At 49.5% G+C, this 21273-nt stretch overlaps 1 protein-coding gene across 4 annotated transcripts in view; it reads right to left on the bottom strand.

Annotated features, from left to right (window-relative positions):
- Positions 1–208: 208 nt before the first annotated feature.
- KCNH6 (potassium voltage-gated channel subfamily H member 6) overlaps positions 209–21273 on the bottom strand; it is a 118693-nt gene continuing 97628 nt past the window's right edge. For 2 of the 4 annotated variants that reach the window (XM_029573826.1, XM_029573825.1), the window contains 6 exons: positions 16776–16972; positions 15978–16077; positions 15033–15329; positions 3163–3343; positions 2883–3078; positions 209–2017 (listed from right to left, as the gene is read on the bottom strand). In XM_029573826.1, coding sequence (XP_029429686.1) covers positions 1721–2017; positions 2883–3078; positions 3163–3343; positions 15033–15329; positions 15978–16077; positions 16776–16972 — 1268 coding nt within the window. In that variant the 3' untranslated portion in view covers positions 209–1720. The remainder of the gene's footprint in view (positions 2018–2882; positions 3079–3162; positions 3344–15032; positions 15330–15977; positions 16078–16775; positions 16973–21273) is intronic. The other 2 variants (XM_029573827.1, XM_029573828.1) reach the window with 2 other exon arrangements.

Here is a 21273-nt window from a genome sequence, read left to right as displayed (position 1 = left end):
AACACAGCGGCATTGTCCACCGTGCGGGGACAGCGTCAGCGGCCCGACTGGCTGCGAAATGTAGGGGGCCTGCCCGCTTGTCGCAGGCAGGTTCACAACACTACATTATGTAATCACTGGTTTTGTTCTCCTCTTTTGTATTGCAGGATGCCATATAAATATTCTTAAATACATAAATGAACACTAGATGACAAAAAAAAAGATTTTTATTAAAAGTGTATGCTAAAACTCAAAGAAAATTCACAGTTTTTTCTAATCTCTTAGCTCAGTTAATCATTGAAGCTAATGGCCTATAACCATTAGAGGGTCTAAAACCAACAGATTGAGCTATAGCACTAGGTAAGACAGGAGGTGCATGGCTCTCCATGAAGGCATCTATCATACACATATTTTTATAGATTCATACAAAGTCAAAGTCAAAGAAAATATCAAAATTGATTTTCATATTTTTATACAGGATTGTGCTTGTGTGTTTTCTTTTTTATTTTGTATCTAAGCCAAGAGAAAGTTTAAAATCCCATGGGTGGCATATTCAAAGCACGTTCAGCACTCAATAGTCAGATAAGTAGGACTTATCCAGCTATCTAGCTATCTAGCGGTCCGCTGAATATCTGGGTATATTCAGTGGCTGCTAGAATAGCCGAATAAGTGACATATCCAGCTATCTTTTAGCCACATAAAAAGTGGGCGGGCACTGGGCAGATCAGGACGGTGCTACTTATCTGGCTAACTTAACCGGATAAGTAGCGATATAACTTAGCAAGCTAAGTAGCATAGCTGTGCTGCTGAATATCCCTTGTAACTTAGCTGGATATGTTGCATTAGGCTAAGTTACATAGTTGTATATGGCAGAATATTGGGCCCTACATGTCTACTGGACTCTCTGCAGGCTTCCATTGGACCAACATAAAAATTAGCCAAAGATGTTATAGCACAGAGGTCCATTCTTCAGGTGCTACAACATCCTGTGGACGATTTTTATGTGGGCCAATTTAAGACATCATAACCTGAAAAGAATCCAGCTTTTTCCAGGACCAATACAGCTACTGGAATACCACACAAGTCTACTGCATCCCTCAAAAAGATAAGGTTGACCTCCTGAAAGCCACAGGACTAAGCCTTGTGTGCAGCTAAGAACCACATCTCTCTGTCTGTATGACCATGGATGGAGTGATCACCCATTCAAAATGTTCTCCAACCAAATACATTTCCAACATATTTCAGCTATCCCATGAACAGCACAGAAGCTCAGCCCCTTTCTCTTACATCATACTTCCCTTTCGTAAGTTTGTTAAATAAATAACAGTCTTGGTGTATGTAAACTCCTCTTGGACCTGCAAGAGGAGTTTCCTGCAAGAGGAGTTTCCTTCCCAAAGTGGGGAAGGAAGCTTCTAGAAGAGGGAAAGGCTGGAAGTGTAACATGGGGCTGCCTGCTTCCTTCTGCACTCATCCACTGACCTCCATGTCACTTCTCATCTTATACAGCCTTGAGACTGAAAATTTAGTCTAGAGCCAACATTCCAAGAAGGTGCATTCTAGAGTCCTGCTTTGTAGTTGAAGCCTTTCAACATCTCTTTATGAAAAACAGCAGCAGCAGAAAACAGCTCCAATACTCCCCCAGAGCCAAATGCTTCGATCTGCCATTTCCTCACGCAGTCAGATTTAATCAACTGAAACCTGGTTTCATTTGAGGTTCCTCTTTCCTGTGCTGCTTCTGATTCTAACTTCCCGGCAGCAAGGGATCAGACATGTGTCTCTGAAAGTGCAAGCGACCAGGAGATGGCAACGCCTCCAGGTGTTCAGGGAGCGAGGGGAAGAGAAAGCCCCTGAACGCTCCCGGAGACATGGGCCCTGGCTGGTGATGCTCTGCATTTGGGAGGATGGGGGAATGATGCTCCTCTTCCGGGGACATGGTCAGGGTCTCGTCGGACACCACAGTAAGGTGGATCCCGCTCGACACTGAGTCCTTGGTTATTAAGCACATCCTTTCCAGGCTGGGATTGGTAAAGCGTGGACTCTGGTGAAAAAACAAATACAAAAATCATGTGGTTGAGCTCTCCTTTCTTTCCAGAGCTCACATAAAATTAGTCAGCAGCATGAACTGTCTATCCAGTAACAATGTGTGATATAAAAATGGTCTGGAACTGTTCTCTGAGCAGCCTAAACAGTATATGGTCAATATCCTTTGTAGATACTCAGAACGCAGTAGATTTCTGTGATTTATTATTCATTTTATCAAGACGCTTGCTTTCCTCCACCAAATTCTGCAGTCACTATGATTTACAGGCACCCAGAATATGTTTGTATTTAATTCTGCAATTGTGTCTGCAGACTCGGCATTTCAGTTGTGGTAATGTCTGCTAGTAAAGTTTAAGATGGATTAAGATTTAGTGTCCTGACCACAGGTGATGGCACAATAAACCAAGTTGGTTATGCTAAAAATGCACACAAGAGAAATCAACTGCCCTGTATAAAGACAACTATACATTCAGGAACTCTGTCCAGTAAGTATGTGCATAATAACTGGTTTACATTAAGGGACACATTCTACTCTGGAAAATAAATAACTCAGTCAAGACATAGCTCTTAGCTAATTCTCATCAGCATAGAGTCCCTCTCCTAACCACATCATTCCCCTTCATAGACTTCAATGGCCTCACCCTCCTAACCAGGTCATTCATCTCTACAGATGTCAATGGCTTCTCCTTCCAAACCAGGTCATTCATCTCTATAGACATCAATGGCATCTTTTTATTAACCTCATTATTCTCTTTCACAGACTTCAATGGTATCATTTTCCTACAAACTATTTTAACTACTTAATGTCACATAGGTTAGTGGTTCAGCAGGTTTGGAGGTCCTAGAGTGATTCCTGGGATTACCTGTAGTGGAGATTCGGGGGACTCCACCTGGAGAGGATTGGTTTGCACAGGATCCAGGCTCCTCGAACCTGTGCTGTATATTCCCGGGGTGTGGAAGCTTGGAGATATAGGGCTGTATGCAGTGGGGACCAGGGACATCTGGCGTTGCAGGAGTTGAAGGATTATATTGATATCTGAAGACATGCGGGACTCTAACCTGCATAGCAGAGCAGACGGAGGTTAGTAGAGGCTCTATCCGCCTTTGCAGGTCTCAGGAATGATATTAGGAGGGTCTTCTTACCTGTCCAAATGTTCCTGCAGGAGGTCCAGCCTGGACTCTACTTCCCCTGGCCTGTGTTCTGAGTTCAGAGGTGGCTCCAAGGAACTGTGCACAAGGGAAATATGCTGAAGGGGCTCTGGGAAGGAATTTGTTTGTCTCTCTCCCCAAAAGCTGAACATGTTTGGAACCTCCATGGGAGATTCTGGAAGAAATGAAGAGGGAGAAAAGAGAGAACAGTGATTCCTCCATTGTAAATAAAGTACAAGGTTAGTCAATTCCCTCTTTCCTTAGCCTCACAATAATTTATAATGAACAACTCTCTGAATTCAGTTGTATGTCTGACTGCAGAAGTCTGTTACGGGAACATATCCTAGATGCAACATTTTTAAATGAATGCATGTAGTAAAAATGGGCATGTCTGACTCTCCTGAATGAGAGAGCAGCTGAGGTCCACAAGAGTTTTTTATGTCAACACTTCTTCAAGGGTTTCATGTTGGTTTTGCTTTGAATGCTGTATTTATGAAGAGACTTAGGATCCTCAATGACTGAATAGTTCAAGCCAGAACCTCGGATGGCCAGAGAGGTCCTGTGATCGAGAGGATAAGGGGAATGGAAGGAATGCAATCTTATGCCAATCACACATTGTCCTCATAAAGATCTCAACTAGTTTGGTCCATACCCACTAGTTAATCTATAAAGCCAGTGTACGTTGAGACTGTACATCCCAAGAACTAAAGGAGGTATGGATCTTGTAGGAACAGATTATACTTACACAGCTACTATACTATGCCTCCAGAGATCCTTAGAGGGCAATGTTTCAACTGTCTACCAACACACAGGTCGATCCAGTAAGGCCGCGGTAAAAACAGTGAGGTAGTGTCAGGCGCACCCTTCCTCCCCGCACGCACAGTTCTCTTCACTAACTCCCCGATACTCTCCTCTAATCGCATGCAAATGCATGCCGCGGCTGTGAAGCGTTAGGGAAGGGTTATGCCCGCGCAACCCATTTTACTGTATAGGCGCTGTAACAGCGCCTATACAGTAACCTGGGTGCGCTGGTACCTGTCATTTCAAATGACATTTGAAATGACAGGCACCAGGAAGTGTAAAAAAGTTTAAAAAGTGTAAAAAACAAAAAACCTGTGTGTTATATAAAAAAATAAAACAATTTTAAATACCTGTCGGAGGGCCGTGGGTCCAGGCGGCCGGTGGGCGGCGGGCAGCCATCAGCGGCATCCGGTAGTCCCTTCTCCCTTCCTCCCTCCCTCCCCTGCCTGGATGAGCGCCAAAATCTCACGGGCAGGTCGGCAGCGGGGGGGGGGGGGGGCGGCAGCGGGGGGGCGGCAGCAGGATCCGGGAGCGGCGGGTAGGCAGTAGCGGGGTCCGGGGGGCAGCGGCAGCGGGGTCCGGGGGTGGCAGCGAGATCCGGGGAGCCAGCAGCGGCAGCATGTTCGATCGGGCAGGCAGGTAGGTGGCAAAGTAAAGATGGCCGCCTGCACGGGAAAATCGTGCAATTGGCCGCTGAAGACGTGACGTCACACCCCGTGACACCAAACGTCGTGACGTCACGTCTTCAGCGGCCAATTGCACGATTTTCCCGTGCAGGCGGCCATCTTTACTTTGCCACCTACCTGCCTGCCCGATCGAACATGCTGCCGCTGCTGGCTCCCCGGATCTCGCTGCCACCCCTGGACCCCGCTGCCGCTGCCCCCCCCGGACCCCGCTGCTGCCTACCCGCCGCTCCCGGATCCTGCTGCCGCCCCCCCCCCCCCCGCTGCCGACCCGCCCGTGCGATTTTGGCGCTCATCCAGGCAGGGGAGGGAGGGAGGAAGGGAGAAGGGACTACCGGATGCCGCTGATGGCTGCCCGCCGCCCACCGGGACCCACGGCCCTCCGACAGGTATTTAAAATTGTTTTATTTTTTATATAACACACAGGTTTTTTGTTTTTACACTTTTTACACTTACCATAGCAGGCCCGAGCCTTGCTACTTTTTCGTTTGTTTTTTTTTGCCCTGGTCCCGTCCGGTCTCCTGCAGCCCCGTCCGGTCCGGACAGGGCTGCAGGAGACCGGACGGGACCAGGGCGGGTAAGCAATGTTTTTACCCTACACTACACTACACTAACTCCTACTAGGGGGAGGCGGTAAACTAGCAGGTTAAGGCCGCGGCAGAACAGCGGGTTACGGAGGAGATAATATCAGCGCCCGTTACAGTATCGCAGGGGAATAGCTAATTCCTTCATTATACAGCTTTTTCGTTCATTTACATGCCGGGTGCGGAAAGGGTTATGCGTCTGTTTTCAGAAGCGATACGGACGCGTGAAACTGGAGACTGTATCGCCGAATTGCCTTGCGCGCCCGAATTGTGCGCTACGAGCACGTTACAGACGGGCAATCCTCGAGCGGACGATACTGGATCGACCTGACAGTGGGAAACAGAAAGAGTTACTTCAACAACTACATATAAATCAAAATCTGACTCAGGTCAAAATGGGTATAGAGAGGTGAATTTAAACCTAAAGATGAGAGACCAACGCAGCACAGAATAATGGACTATGGACAAGAAGGGTGTAAGGGCCTGTCAAAAATTATGAGGGGGGAAAGACAGGTAGGTAGACATGTAGATTCACTCCTCAGATCCCCCTCCCTCCCACCTCGGGGAATGCGCCTTTCCTCAGTGGCTGGCAGTATGCGTGTTTATTTATTATCAGATTTATACATTGCCCTTCCCGCAAGCTACAGAGCAGTGTACAACAATACAGAATTTACAAAGGAACAATCGTACAATAACAACTCTAACAAGACCACAGTAACAAAAGAAAACAGTAATAAATATAGTCTAATCCCACAATACAATTAATATTAAAAAAAAGTCAAGTATAAAAATCAACTAATATCTGCCTCAAATAACCAGGCCTTACAACACTTAGAAGCTCTGACACAGATTTAACTGTAAGGGAATGACATGTGAACACAGAGGACTCAGACACAAAAATGATTTATTTCTAGACTCTTAAAAACCTAATTCCTCCTGGCATTGCTAACAATAACCGTTGAGAAGAATGGAGTGATCATGACAGTTCATATTTTTGCAATCTAGAGGCAAAATAATAAGGGACAGAATCATATAGGACCGGATTTTAAAAGGGATACGCGCTTAAGTTAAGCGCGTAACCCTTAAAATAACCCCCTGCGCGCGCCGAGCCTATTTTGCATAGACTCGGCAGCGCGCACACACTCTGGGGCGTGCGTAAGTCCCGGGGATTTGCTAGGGGGCCGTGTTGGGGGGCGGCGCGACGTTCAGAGCGTTCCGGGGGGGGCGTTCTGGGGGGGGCGTGACCGAGGCCTCCGGACCAGCCCCCGGGTCACGTGATGGCGCGGTAGCGGGCCATCGGCGTGCGCGAGTTATGCCTGCTTCGAGCAGGCGTAACTTGTGCAATAAAGGTAGGGGGGGTTAGATAGGGCTGGGGGGTGGGTTAGGTAGGGGAAGGTGCGGGGGGGAGTTGGAGGGAACGGGCAGCGCGCGCAGGGCTCGGCGCGCGCAAGTTGCACAAATGTGCACCCCCTTACGCGCACGCGCACGTGCACGCACCCCTTAGTATTTTAAAAACCATAAAATGAATATTGAATTCCACTCTTTGAGCAAAGGGAAATCAATTGAAAGCCTTCAGAATGGGTGAAATATGACCGGAAGTCCTTACTCCAGATACAAGGCAAGTCACCATGTTTTGTACTATTAAAATTATAAAAAGTGCCATGCTGGGTTAGACCAAAATCCATTGAGCCCAGCATCCTGCCTTCCGGTAGTTCTTTTTCTTGTTACTCACTCCCAGGTATAGAGATGTTTTTCTTTAGTCTACCTGAATAATAATGGTTTTATGAACTTTTCCTTTAGGAAATCTTCCACATCTCTTTTAAACCCTGTTATGCTCGTTGCCTTTACCACATCCTCTGACAACAGATTCCACAGTGCACTGAGTGAAAAAATACTTTCTGCAATTCAATTAGAATCTGATTGTTAGTTTCATGGAGTATCCCCTTGTTTTAGTATTATTTCAAAGGGTAAATAACCATCCTTTTACCCGTTCCACCCCACTCATGATTTTATAAACCTTTATTATATCCCCACTCAGCCATTTCTTTTCTAAGCTGAAGAGCCCTGACCCGTGTATCTTCTCATCACAGGGGAGCTGTTCCATCCATTTTATCATCTTTGTCATCCTTCTCTGCACCTTTTCTAGTTCTGCTATCTTTTTCAAGATGGGGGTGAGCAGAACCGCATAATGAATATGCATGAGATACATTTGCATATATTAGAGGTGGTGCATACAAATGCACAGGAAAATTGGTTCTTATCTATTAATTTTTGAACCTGGAATACCACAGATCAGTTCAGACAAGTGCGTTTTGCATCCCTACCAGTAGATGGAGGCAGAGAATAAAAACTTTATAGGTACTGCTACATAACCGAGAGTGCCACCTGCAGTCCCAAGCCAAGATGTCCAATCAGAAAAAACCCAAATAACTCTGGGCAAGCAGAGATGCTTTAAACTAGGGCTCCCTCTCTTATAACAAGGGTCATTACAATTTGCAACCCTAGCTGTTTAATATATGTACAATCTTTGTAAGTCTGCATTTGAACAAAATTGCATGAGCAACATCCAGAAGTAAGGAAGGTCTTTCGAAAAACCAAGAGGACAGGCTTCTGGACTGATCTGTGGTATTCCAGGAATGAAAATTAACAGGTAAGAACCAATTTTTCTTTCCTGTTCATACCCCAGATCAGTCTAGACAAGTGGGATATACCCAAGCTCCTCTATACTGGGCAGGAACCCGAAAGACGTGCACGCAACACACTTTCCCCAAAGGCAGCCTCTTCTGGCGCACAAACATCCAGATGGTAATGTTTGGTAAAAAGCTGTGAAGAGAAGACCATGTCGTCGTCTGAAAAATCTCCTGCGGAGATACCTACTGACACTCTACCCAGGAGGTTGCTTGTGCCCTAGTAGTATGTGCACGCAATCCCTCCGGGACCAGTCAACCCTTACAGAGATAGACCGAAAATATTGCATCATTCAACCATCACGCAATTGTGCCTTTGGAAGCTTTACTTCCCTTCTTCACTCCACTGAACAAGACAAAGAGAGGATCTGAGCGCCGAAAAGCATTCGTCTTAAGATATCACAACAGAACCCACCAAACATCCAATAAGTGAAGCTCCTTCACATGTGGCGTATTGGATATCAAGTTGGGGAAATCTAGCAGCTCCACCATCTGGCAGCTCCACCATCTGATTGAGATGAAATGAGAAAATGACCTTTGATAAGAAGCAAGGGACTGTACGCAATGATATCCCATTATCCAAAATGCGTAGAAAGGGGTCTCTACACAATAAAGTTTGAAGCTCCGAAATCTGCCTAGCTGAACAAATGGCTACCAAGAAAATGGTCTTCAGGGTGAGATCTTTCAAAGATGCCCTTCTAATCGGTTCAAAGGGAGGTCCACAAAGAACCTGAAGAACCAGATTAAGGTTCCGTGATGGACACATCTTCTGGACTGGCAGGCACAAGTGCTTTGTCCCCTTCAGAAAATGCATGACATTCAGATGAGATGCAATGGCCTCTCCTGTAGCTTTCCTCGAAGACAACCTAAGGCTGCCACCTGTACTCAGAGCAAATTACAAGCCATCCCCTTTGCTAGGCCGCTTTGCAAAAAGGCTAAGACCTGAGGAACATCCATCTGCAATGGCTCCAGCCCATTCTCCAAACACCACAACTCAAACACTCTCCAAATCTGGATATAAGCCAAAGAAGTGGAAACAGCCCATGGAACCATCTATGGCAAGATGAACCAGATCTGCAAACTACAGCCACGAGAATCACCCTGCCTGGATGATGTTTGATGTGATGCAATACATTACCCGGGCCTATGAGAGGCCACAGGGGAAAGATGTAGAACAGAAGCTTCACCAGCCATGGCTGAACCAGAGTGTTGATTCCCTCAGAGCCAACCTCCTTCCAGCAGCTGAAAAACAAATCTGTCTTGACATTCCCTCAAGCTGCCATGAGGTCCAGTTACGGCCTGCCCCACCTGGCCTGGATAAGGGCAAAGGCCTCTGTCGACAACTCGACCACTCTCACTTCCCCGGATCCAGCTGCTGCCTGCTGAGATCATCTGCCTGCACATTGTCCACTCCAGCCACGTGAGACACCGGTAATCCCGCTAGAAGCTTCTCTGCCCAGATGAACAACTCCTGGGCCTCCTGAGCCACCAGGCAACTCTTAGTCCTTCCTTGATGATTGATGTACACCACCATCGTCATGTTGTTCGAGAACACTCACACTGTCTGCCCCTGAATCTGTGGAAGAAAAGCGAGAAACTCCTTGTGAACCGCCCTTGTTTCCAACTGGTTAAATCGACCAAAACACTTCCACTGCCGACCCCTGACCTTAGACTGTCCGACCTTGACATACTGCCCTCCAACCTCTGACGGTGGCATCTGTGGTTACTACCACTCAGTCCGTAACCTCCAGATCCACCCCCTTCTCCAAATTGGGACGCGACAGCCATCACGAGAGACTGGACCTGGCATCCCCCTGAAGTGGCAAAGGAAGCTGAAATCCTTCTGAAAGCGGACTCCAATAGGACAATTATTAGGAAGGGAATGGAAAATAGTGATGTCATAATGCCTCTGTATTGCTCCATGGTAAGACTGCACCTTGAATACTGTGTGCAGTTCTGGTCACCGCATCTCAAAAAGGATATAGCTGCACTGGAGAAAGTGCAGAGAAGGGCGACCAAAATGATAGGGGCATGGAACAGCTAAAGAAGTTAGGGCTATTCAGTTTGGAGAAGAGACGACTGAGGGGGGGATATGATAGAAGTCTACAAAATCATGAAAGGACTAGAACAAGTTAATGTAAATCAGTTATTTACTCTCAGATAATAGAATGTCCAGGCTGCACTCCATGAAGTTAGCAAGTAGCTCTATTAAAACAAATTGAAGAAAACTATTTTTCACTCAGCACATAGTTAAGCTCTGGAATTCATTGCCAGAGGATGTGGTTACAGCAGTTAGTGTAACTGGGTTTAAAAAAGGTTTGGATAGTTTCCTAGAGAAAAAAATTCATAAACTGCTATTACGGTAATTAATAAGCAATAGTAGCTTGGGATCTACTTAGTGTTTTAGTTATTTTTTAATTTAATGATGTTTTAGTTTATTTAATTTATTTTTGTGTATGTTTATTGTGAACCGTTTTGATTAATTCTTTGAATTGTAAAGGCGGTATATAAACATTTTTAAATAAAATAAATAAATAAATAAATAAATAGTGTTTGGGTATTTACCAGGTACTTGTGACCTGGATTGGCCACTGTTGGAAACAAGATACTGGGCTTGATGGACCTTTGGTCTGACCCAGTATGGCATTTCTTATGTTCTTGGGTTCTTATGAGTGAATGCTCATGTAACTAACTCTAGCATAGATGCCATAGAACCCAGGACCTGCAAATAGTCCCAGACTCTGGGAACCAAAAGCCACAGAAGTTGAAGCACCTAAGCCTGCAACTTGAGCACCTTCTCTGAGGTAAGAAACACCTTGCCTATGTGGGTATCAAACTGAGCCCCCAGATACTCCAACGTTTGGGATGGTTCCAGGTGACTTTTTGCCAGGTTCACCACCCAACCTAATTCAGCGACAACACGCCGACTTCGCTCGAATGAGCCAGTCATCCAGGTATGGGTGCACCAGGATCTCTTCCCTCCTGAGTGCTGCCGCAACTACAACCATCACTTTCGTGAAAGTCCATGGCGCTATCGTTAACCCGAAGGGAAGAGGCTGAAACTGAAATCGTTCCCCTGGCACCATGACCCGTAGGAATCTCTGATGGTCGGATCTTATAAGAATGTGTAAATAGACCTCCGTTAAATCCAATAACGCCAGAAACTCTCCCTTGCGAACCACTGCTATCATCGTCTGAATCTCCATACGAAAGTGCGGCACCCACAGCACTGCACTGATCTTCTGCAGATCGAGAATGGGCCAAAAGTCCCCTCTTTCTTGGGAACCATGAAATACAGAGTACCTACCTAGTCTCTGTTCGTGAGGGTAACCAGAACAATCGCGTTCAGCTGCCGTTGTAATGTGTCCCTCCCCACCTCTCATTTGACGCAGGAAGTTTAAAGGGAGACCACATAGGCTTCTCTGATCAGTCACAGATATTCTAAGGCATAATCGTCTCTTATCACTTCCAAAATCCATTGGTCTGACATGATTCTGGTCCACTCCTTGTAAAATAGGGTTAGTCTTCCTCCGATGGCTTCCAAGGAGGAGCGGACTAGCCTGCCTTCACCTTCTCCGGGCCCCTGGCCAGAACCATCACAGGAAGGTCTATGTGCCCTCCAAAAGGACAGCTGCCTTCCCAAGCCTTGCTTTTGTGTTGCAGCCAAAGAACTCCTGTTGGAATGAAACTTCCTCATCTCTCCAAAGCGAGAATGCGGAAGAAAGTTTTCTTATCAATCTTATCTTCAGGCAACTTATTCCCTTTCGACTCCCCCCAAATGCTTCATTAGCTGTTCCAGATCCTCTCTGAACAGCAGCTTTACTTTAAAAGAGAGGTTACACAGCTGCACTTTAGACCACGCATCCACCGACCAATTCTGCACTGCCACAGCGGTAACTATATTTATTTATTTAGTTAGTTAGATTTTTTATATTCCACTTTTCGGCACTTCAAAGTGGATTACATTCAGGTACTGTAGGAATTTCCCTATCCCCACAGGGCTTACAATCTAACTTTGTACCTGAGGCAATAGAGGGTAAAGTGACTTGCCCAAGGTCACAAGGAGTGACAGCAGGATTTGAACGCTGGTTTCCCTGGGTCATAATCCACTGCTCTAACCACTAGGCTACTCCCTAGCCCATTGCTTTAACCACTAGGCTACTCCTCCACTCCAGACTATGTTGTTATAGGGATCTTCCACATAGGCCACTCCTGCTTCCAAGTGGGTGGCCTGTCTGTAATCGGTCACAGCCCCCTGACTCCTTCTCCTGTGCCTGCTGCACCCAACACAAACAGGCTCACTGCATCAGGCTACCACAGACCGCTACATGTAGGCTTAAAGCTGAGACCTCAAACAGCCTGTTCAACAGAATCTTCGATCCTGGATATCCTTTAGTGCGGATGATCCTGCCACAGGGATGGTCGTCTCCTTGGTCACTACTGACACCGTTGCATCTACGTTTGGAAGCCTCCAGAACTCCAAGGTCTGTTCCAGCAAGAGATACAACTTAGCCATAGACCTAGCCATAGTTTAGCCATAGACCTGGCTACCTTAAGGCCCACCTCAGGAGATTCTCACTCCCGACCAACTTCTTCACTTTCTTTGGTAAAGGAAAGGCCTTAAGTGGCCCATGTAGTCCATCCAGGACAGGGTTCATTCCCTCAATGTCCAAATTTTCTTGCGTGACCTTGATCCCCAGCTCTTCCAACACCTGGGAAATTAGTGGCAGCAGTTCTTCCTTTAGGAACAATATCACCACACTATGATCATCCCTGTCTGTGACAGGGATCTCCTCAGCATCAGGCATGGTATCCAATGTTGTGTCCCCGGATCCTCCTGTAGACCTTCTACACCTTCTGCTTCATCTGAGGTGTCATCATCGTTACCCGAGGGACGTCCCAGTCACAGAAGATGAAAAATTCCCCCTGACCTTAACCGTCCAGCCACCTTAGGCCTCTTAGTGGAATTTGTCCCAACCCTTGGCTGAGAAGTCCTCAGAACATTTGGACTCTCGATCCAGCACCTCATCATTAGTCTCTCCCCCCCCTTCCTTGTCCTCCACAGGGCACTGATCTACTGTTGAAAGCGGGGGAGGGGGAGGGGGAGGAAAGAATCCCTTGGCTCCCTTGCAGAGGTCTGCCTTCTGCCACGTGGAGGCAATATGGCTGCCACCTCATCCTCCAGAGCTTCTTGCATGGGACTGGACGAACAAGTACAGCAACCTCCATTTGTGACCCTCGCGGAGGGCCCTTCCCCTCCGTAAGCACAACCGGTGCATAATGAGGCTGCACTGAGGCATAATCACCTCACGTCACAGCCTTGACACAGTTTCCCACGCTCAGTGGGTGGCGCCATGCTGCCACAGTCAGCGGTAAAACCTAGCCTCCTGCGCACTGTGAATATGCTGCGTGTCGCCAAAGGAAGCCCCAGCCAGTGCCCTGAATACCTCTGACACTGCCCCAGCACCTGGTACAACGGCTGAGTCGCTTGCATCCCTGCTCACCTGTGTCTCTGGGCTCCCGGCGCACAATCAGCCCTGCTGCCACCTTCTTCTCCTTTTATCATATTAAAGAGACAGCGGCAATAACAAGGTAAAGCCAAGACATGACTACTTCCCTGCTTCTGGATGCTGATGGCTGAGGGTGAGAGGGAACCAGGATCCCTGGATTTCCCTCCCTCTGGAAAATGAGGGCCAAGCCAGATCAGGGATATCCAAGCCCCCACTCACCCTGCTGTACCCGAGGAATGACCAAAAAAGGAACCTAACACCTTGAGGAGCCACTCTTAGTAAATCTTCTTTTCTTGTAAATACTTTTTTTTTCAATATATCTTTATTGAAGAATAGAACTTATATACACAAGTCTGACATAACAATACTGAAACAAGATGGTATTCCTACAAAGAGTTTTACAGATATTCACCCATCCCTCCCCCCCCCCCCCCCATGTAAAAAAGAAGAGCGAGGGAAGCTGAGGCGTAATGTGAACTGTAATCCCTCCCACGAGGGACCAAAGATAGAGGGAGCAAGCAATTAATTCACTTGGTACCTAGATACCTATGACCCCTGGAAATTCAGTCATCAAAAGGACTCAATAGCCGCAGGGAACCTGTCAAAGATCGAGTGAACGGTTACCAGACATCCTTAAATAAGAGTTTCTTCTTCCTGGAGAAACGCCGGTATTGGGAACCATATTCCAGCTGAAAAAGTTCAGTCATAAGGGAGTGCCACATATCCACCGATGGAGCTGCGGCCTTGAGCCACTGGAGCAGAATACACTTTTTTGCAATCAAACAAATCTTAGACGTGAGCAGGATGTTATCCACATTTATGCTCTCATCGCCAGTATTGTTATTGAGAATACAAAACGAACAAGATCACTGAGCATCAGTTTGCAAAATATGCCCAAGTTGGCCTCATATCAATTCTCAAAAAGCTTGTACGGGCTCACATCGCCATAATGTATCAAAGAGGCACACGCTGTGCCAAATTTCAGTCCTTTTTTTTTTTTTTTTTAAGTTCAAAACTCCAGACTGCAGGTTTGCACCTCTACCATCTGCTGGAGACAGAGAAATACTGAGGGACTGCAGGTGGCTCTCTCAGTTAAGTAGCAGTGCCTGAAAAGGTTTTACTCTCTGCCTCGATCTGCTGGTAGGGATGCAAAACCCACTTGTCTGGACTGATCTGAGGTATGAATAGGAACTCATGAATATTTATTTAGTGTGGATACTGCAGCACTCGAGGACCAGAGTTGCCTACCTCTGCACTAAAATAACTTCCAAAACTTTAACCTCCTCTTTATGGCCAAACTTAAGTAATACAAGTATACTTGTGGACTAAGAAATAGCACAGGAAGCCTTCACAGCCATGACATTTCTGTTTTAGAATGATTTCAACACAATTTATTATTTCTTAACCTGTTCTCATGTAAATCAGTCTTAAGAAATCTTCTTGACTGAATCTCAATTCACAATATATCTGTATGTGCTATGGCCTCACTGAGCAAAGCCTATCCACAGTTGGACACCAGCAGTGCTGGGATGGCCTGAGTGCAAAGGCCTGACCTTGTGCCTGGCCCAGAGTGAATAAAGGAAACATGGGTCCAGTTACCTGCACACTTCTCCACTTTGTCCACTAGCCTCCTGCCAGCCTCCTGGCCGCTGACAGTGGTGGCAGCTCTCTTGACCATGGCCGGAATGAAATCTTGCTTCTCAGACAAGCTGAAGTGATCCAGCTTGTCAGCATTGAGGGGCTTCAACTCATCATCGCTGGTCTGGAAGCAAGGAGGAGGGGTGGTGCTACTGTACAAGTCATCCCAGTGGTGTCTGCTTCTGGGGCCCTGCGGGTTGCTGAGCTCAGAGTAGGCATGGTCGTGCTCTGCATCAGAGCTCTCCTCATCCATCCTGTCTGGTGAAAGTGTCAGAAAGGGACAGTCTAAAGCTCAGTCAACAGGTCTAGCGCTTCCAGCCATTCTGCACAATGTATTGGGCATTACTGATGTAATAATGCCAAAGAGGGAGGTACACCATCTCACAGTCCATCCCCAACACAGTGTAGATAGGAGAAAGGCATTTACAAGCACCCATTGCCCTCCCTGGGAGGACTAAAGGGTTATCTGGAGCCGTTGGCTCAGACAGGTCATTAACCAGCAATAAATGCCCATCCTATCTCTCTTTTAAGTTAATTTCTGAAAAGGTCCCATGTTCTTGGTTACTAAAGGCAGTGCCCATTTCCTGAACATCTGGGAATGGTATGCAAGAATGGCATAACTCTGTGATTAATATATGCTACGTTAGCATGACGTTCTCTGCCCTTTGGGGAAAAGAGTAGGGCTGTTGGTTCTCTCCACAAACTGCCTTGGAAGTTGAGGGGGTCAGGACAAGGAGCTCAGCATGAGACTATTTGACAGAGCCTTGACTCCTTCTCCTGAGGTTTCCCCTGGGTGGGGCAGCCTTTTCTCTTGCCGTACCCCTAGTTTGGAAGGGTCGCTGGAACAGTAAAATATGAAGGTATACAGGAAAAAAGATCCTTCTGGCCCTTAAGTACTAATCTTACCAGACTTGTTGCGCCATCGTGAGGGATGCTTCCGGTGTCGTGCCCGCCGATAGGACAGGTCACAGTCTTCCACTGGCGGAGAGCAGGATATGCCATCTGCCTAATAAAAGAGAGAATAAAGGGCAGAGGAAGAGGTCTGTGTTACTCTGCCTCCCTTTCCTTCTACCTCATGCTCCGGTCATGCCCGTCACTTCCAGCCTCGATCCCAGCTGTTTAACTCTGATCCCGGGCTCCTGGGGCTGAGGTCTAGCAGGTCATGTTGGCATGTGAGTTAAAACAAATATATATATATATATTAATAATAAGGAAACCCTGGGACTGTATTAAAATCTCAAAATGACCTGGGCTTCATCTAAGATGGCCGACACTAGTGCATTTTTTTTCTCCAGGGTTGGAAAAGGACCAAGACCTTGAACCAAAAGTGTTTCCTGTCTGGTTTTAGATATCCTTACCCACTATTTAAGCCTATCTGACAAACTGCTCTATGTCTTTGCAAACTAGCAATCAATTTTCTTACCACGGGAATCATACAAGTGTATCCACAATACCTCTGTTCATAACATGAACTCTTACAATTCAATTCCACAGACACAGCATGGTTCGCTCTCCCTTTTGGATCCTGGATTAACTATGAGCTCAGCCTCAATTAATCTCACCCTACCCTGGTCCAGCTGCCCAAAAGCTTTTTCCATATAAAGGAGTGGTCATTCCTGGAGGCGGCTTTCTTTTTCAAAGCCTCCTTGGATACCAACTCCATCCTCTTTTCCGAGACTAATGTGAGTTGTGCACTCTAGTAACCTCATCTCTCAGGTTGAAGGTGATTTCCAGGTTGGTCCAGAAGCAGTCGGAGAAGGTGGGGTACATGTCCAGCACCTCCAGGAGGTCCTCCCGCTGGATCTTGTGCAGGTCACAGTAGGTCAGCGCACGGACGTCAGCACTGGATTTCCCTGGCCGCGCATACAGGCTAATGGGTTCTCCAAAGATATCATTCTTTCCTGTGGAAGGGATGGATTGTGAGCTATAGGGACTGGGAAGTAAGTCATAAAAGTTGAGAAGCAAGATTCTACAGCTGATCCTGGATTTCCAGCTCACATTTGCTCTGTTTACTAAAATTATTATTTTACATAACCTGCATTCATGAAATGATACATGTGTAGGTAATCGCCGGATCAGATCAGTTTGGGAGCATGCAAACCTGATACATCCCCAGTTTTCTTTTTGATTGCTCTCACATAGCAAAGTCAGCAACTGACGTTTTTAAAAATCCTCTCTGGAGGGAGCCAAGTAAATCAGTTGTTTGCCATCAGGGACCCATGTTAGCAGCACCCTGAAAGATCCAAGGTACACTAGAGGAAACAGGGGTCTGGACTGTAATAAGATCTGCTAGGTTTTACTTCAAAACAGATAAAGGAAATGAACTATAATGAACCACCCTTATAACACACATTGGCTATAACACGCCAAGGTCCGTAACAGTAAATCTTGTGCGAGCATTGGTCACAGGAGCCTAGCTCTGCAGTCACAGATTGCACCTGCTTTTTCAGGAGCTTCTGGCTTATTACAAAGAGAAATCACAGTGGTTCCAAGGTTAAAAATAAAAAAAGATACTTATGGGAAAGGAGAATCAGAAAGAAGACCAACAGATGATGGCACTACATGAAGAAACAAATCTTTTTAGTTGAAAAAAAAATTGGATTTCTAGAGAGAAAGCAAAGAAAATCAGGAACAGAATTCCAAATTAAACGAGACAAAGAAAGGCAAAAAGAGAAGGTGGGAAGGGCAGCATGCAGGAGGGCTGGAGAGAAGGTGGGAAGGGCAGCATGCAGGAGAGCTGGAGAGAAGGTGGGAAGGGCAGCATGCAGGAGGGCTGGAGAGAAAGTCGGAAGGGCAGCATGCAGGAGGGCTGGAGAGAAGGTGGGAAGGGCAGCATGCAGGAGGGCTGGAGAGAAGGTGGGAAGGGCAGCATGCAGGAGGGCTGGAGAGAAGGTGGGAAGGGCAGCATGCAGGAGGGCTGGAGAGAGGGTGGGAAGGGCAGCGTGCAGGGAGAGCAGGAGAGAGGGTGGGAAGGGCAGCATGCAGGAGGGCTGGAGAGAAGGTGGGAAGGGCAGCATGCAGGAGGGCTGGAGAGAAGGTGGGAAGGGCAGCGTGCAGGAGGGCTGGAGAGAAGGTGGGAAGGGCAGCATGCAGGAGGGCTGGAGAGAAGGTGGGAAGGGCAGCATGCAGGAGGGCTGGAGAGAAGGTGGGAAGGGCAGCATGCAGGAGAGCAGGAGAGAGGGTGGGAAGGGCAGCATGCAGGAGAGCTGGAGAGAAGGTGGGAAGGGCAGCATGCAGGAGGGCTGGAGAGAAGGTGGGAAGGGCAGCATGCAGGAGGGCTGGAGAGAGGGTGGGAAGGGCAGCATGCAGGAGGGCTGGAGAGAAGGTGGGAAGGGCAGCATGCAGGAGGGCTGGAGAGAGGGTGGGAAGGGCAGCATGCAGGAGGGCTGGAGAGAGGGTGGGAAGGGCAGCATGCAGGAGAGAAGGTGGGAAGGGCAGCATGCAGGAGGGCTGGAGTGAAGGTGGGAAGGGCAGCATGCAGGAGGGCTGGAGTGAGGGTGGGAAGGGCAGCATGCAGGAGGGCTGGAGTGAGGGTGGGAAGGGCAGCATGCAGGAGGGCTGGAGAGAAGGTGGGAAGGGCAGCATGCAGGAGGGCTGGAGAGAAGGTGGGAAGGGCAGCATGCAGGAGGGCTGGAGAGAGGGTGGGAAGGGCAGCATGCAGGAGGGCTGGAGAGAGGGTGGGAAGGGCAGCATGCAGGAGGGCTGGAGAGAGGGTGGGAAGTGCAGCATGCAGGAGGGCTGGAGAGAAGGTGGGAAGGGCAGCATGCAGGAGGGCTGGAGAGAAGGTGGGAAGGGCAGCATGCAGGAGGGCTGGAGTGAGGGTGGGAAGGGCAGCGTGTAGGAGGGCTGGAGAGAAGGTGGGAAGGGCAGCGTGCAGGAGGGCTGGAGAGAGGGTGGGAAGGGCAGCGTGCAGGAGAGCAGGAGAGAAGGTGGGAAGGGCAGCGTGCAGGAGAGCAGGAGAGAAGGTGGGAAGGGCAGCGTGCAGGAGGGCAGCGTGCAGGAGGGCTGGAGAGAAGGTGGGAAGGGCAGCATGCAGGAGGGCTGGAGAGAAGGTGGGAAGGGCAGCGTGCAGGAGGGCAGCGTGCAGGAGGGCTGGAGAGAAAGTGGGAAGGGCAGCATGCAGGAGGGCTGGAGAGAAGGTGGGAAGGGCAGCATGCAGGAGGGCTGGAGAGAAGGTGGGAAGGGCAGCATGCAGGAGGGCTGGAGAGAGGGTGGGAAGGGCAGCGTGCAGGAGAGCAGGAGAGAGGGTGGGAAGGGCAGCATGCAGGAGGGCTGGAGAGAAGGTGGGAAGGGCAGCATGCAGGAGGGCTGGAGAGAAGGTGGGAAGGGCAGCATGCAGGAGGGCTGGAGGAGAAGGTGGGAAGGGCAGCATGCAGGAGGGCTGGAGAGAAGGTGGGAAGGGCAGCATGCAGGAGAGCAGGAGAGAGGGTGGGAAGGGCAGCATGCAGGAGAGCTGGAGAGAAGGTGGGAAGGGCAGCATGCAGGAGGGCTGGAGAGAAGGTGGGAAGGGCAGCATGCAGGAGGGCTGGAGAGAGGGTGGGAAGGGCAGCATGCAGGAGGGCTGGAGAGAAGGTGGGAAGGGCAGCATGCAGGAGGGCTGGAGAGAAGGTGGGAAGGGCAGCATGCAGGAGGGCTGGAGAGAGGGTGGGAAGGGCAGCATGCAGGAGAGAAGGTGGGAAGGGCAGCATGCAGGAGGGCTGGAGTGAAGGTGGGAAGGGCAGCATGCAGGAGGGCTGGAGTGAGGGTGGGAAGGGCAGCATGCAGGAGGGCTGGAGAGAAGGTGGGAAGGGCAGCAATGCAGGAGGGCTGGAGAGAAGGTGGGAAGGGCAGCATGCAGGAGGGCTGGAGAGAGGGTGGGAAGGGCAGCATGCAGGAGGGCTGGAGAGAGGGTGGGAAGTGCAGCATGCAGGAGGGCTGGAGAGAAGGTGGGAAGGGCAGCATGCAGGAGGGCTGGAGAGAAGGTGGGAAGGGCAGCATGCAGGAGGGCTGGAGTGAGGGTGGGAAGGGCAGCGTGCAGGAGGGCTGGAGAGAAGGTGGGAAGGGCAGCGTGCAGGAGGGCTGGAGAGAGGGTGGGAAGGGCAGCGTGCAGGAGAGCAGGAGAGAAGGTGGGAAGGGCAGCATGCAGGAGAGCAGGAGAGAAGGTGGGAAGGGCAGCGTGCAGGAGGGCAGCGTGCAGGAGGGCTGGAGAGAAGGTGGGAAGGGCAGCGTGCAGGAGGGCTGGAGAGAGGGTGGGAAGGGCAGCGTGCAGGAGGGCTGGAGAGAGGGTGGGAAGGGCAGCGTGCAGGAGGGCTGGTGAGAAGGTGGGAAGGGCAGCATGCAGGAGGGCTGGAGAGAAGGTGGGAAGGGCAGCATGCAGGAGGGCTGGAGTGAGGGTGGGAAGGGCAGCATGCACGAGGGCTGGAGAGAAGGTGGGAAGGGCAGCGTGCAGGAGGGCTGGAGAGAAGGTGGGAAGGGCAGCGTGCAGGAGAGCTGGAGTGAAGGTGGGAAGGGCAGCATGCACGAGGGCTGGAGAGAAGGTGGGAAGGGCAGCATGCAGGAGAGCAGGAGAGAAGGTGGGAAGGGCAGCATGCAGGAGAGCTGGAGAGAAGGTGGGAAGGGCAGCGTGCAGGAGGGCTGGAGAGAAGGTGGGAAGGGCAGCATGCAGGAGAGCAGGAGAGAAGGTGGGAAGGGCAGCATGCAGGAGAGCTGGAGTGAAGGTGGGAAGGGCAGCATGCAGGAGAGCTGGAGAGAAGGTGGGAAGGGCAGCATGCAGGAGGGCTGGAGAGAAGGTGGGACGGGCAGCATGCAGGAGAGCTGGAGAGAAGGTGGGAAGGGCAGCATGCAGGAGGGCTGGAGAGAAGGTGGGAAGGGCAGCATGCAGGAGAGCAGGAGAGAGGGTGGGAAGGGCAGCATGCAGGAGAGCTGGAGAGAAGGTGGGAAGGGCAGCATGCAGGAGGGCTGGAGAGAAGGTGGGAAGGGCAGCATGCAGGAGGGCTGGAGAGAGGGTGGGAAGGGCAGCATGCAGGAGAGCAGGAGAGAAGGTGGGAAGGGCAGCATGCAGGAGGGCTGGAGTGAAGGTGGGAAGGGCAGCATGCAGGAGGGCTGGAGTGAGGGTGGGAAGGGCAGCATGCAGGAGGGCTGGAGTGAGGGTGGGAAGGGCAGCATGCAGGAGGGCTGGAGAGAGGGTGGGAAGGGCAGCATGCAGGAGGGGCTGGAGAGAGGG

The sequence above is a fragment of the Rhinatrema bivittatum genome, chromosome 12 (genome assembly GCF_901001135.1).
Source record: "Rhinatrema bivittatum chromosome 12, aRhiBiv1.1, whole genome shotgun sequence".
In the NCBI taxonomy this organism is placed as follows: Eukaryota; Metazoa; Chordata; class Amphibia; order Gymnophiona; family Rhinatrematidae; genus Rhinatrema; species Rhinatrema bivittatum.
Note: the sequence above shows the minus strand (reverse complement) of the source record. Positions and strands in the feature narration are given on the sequence as shown.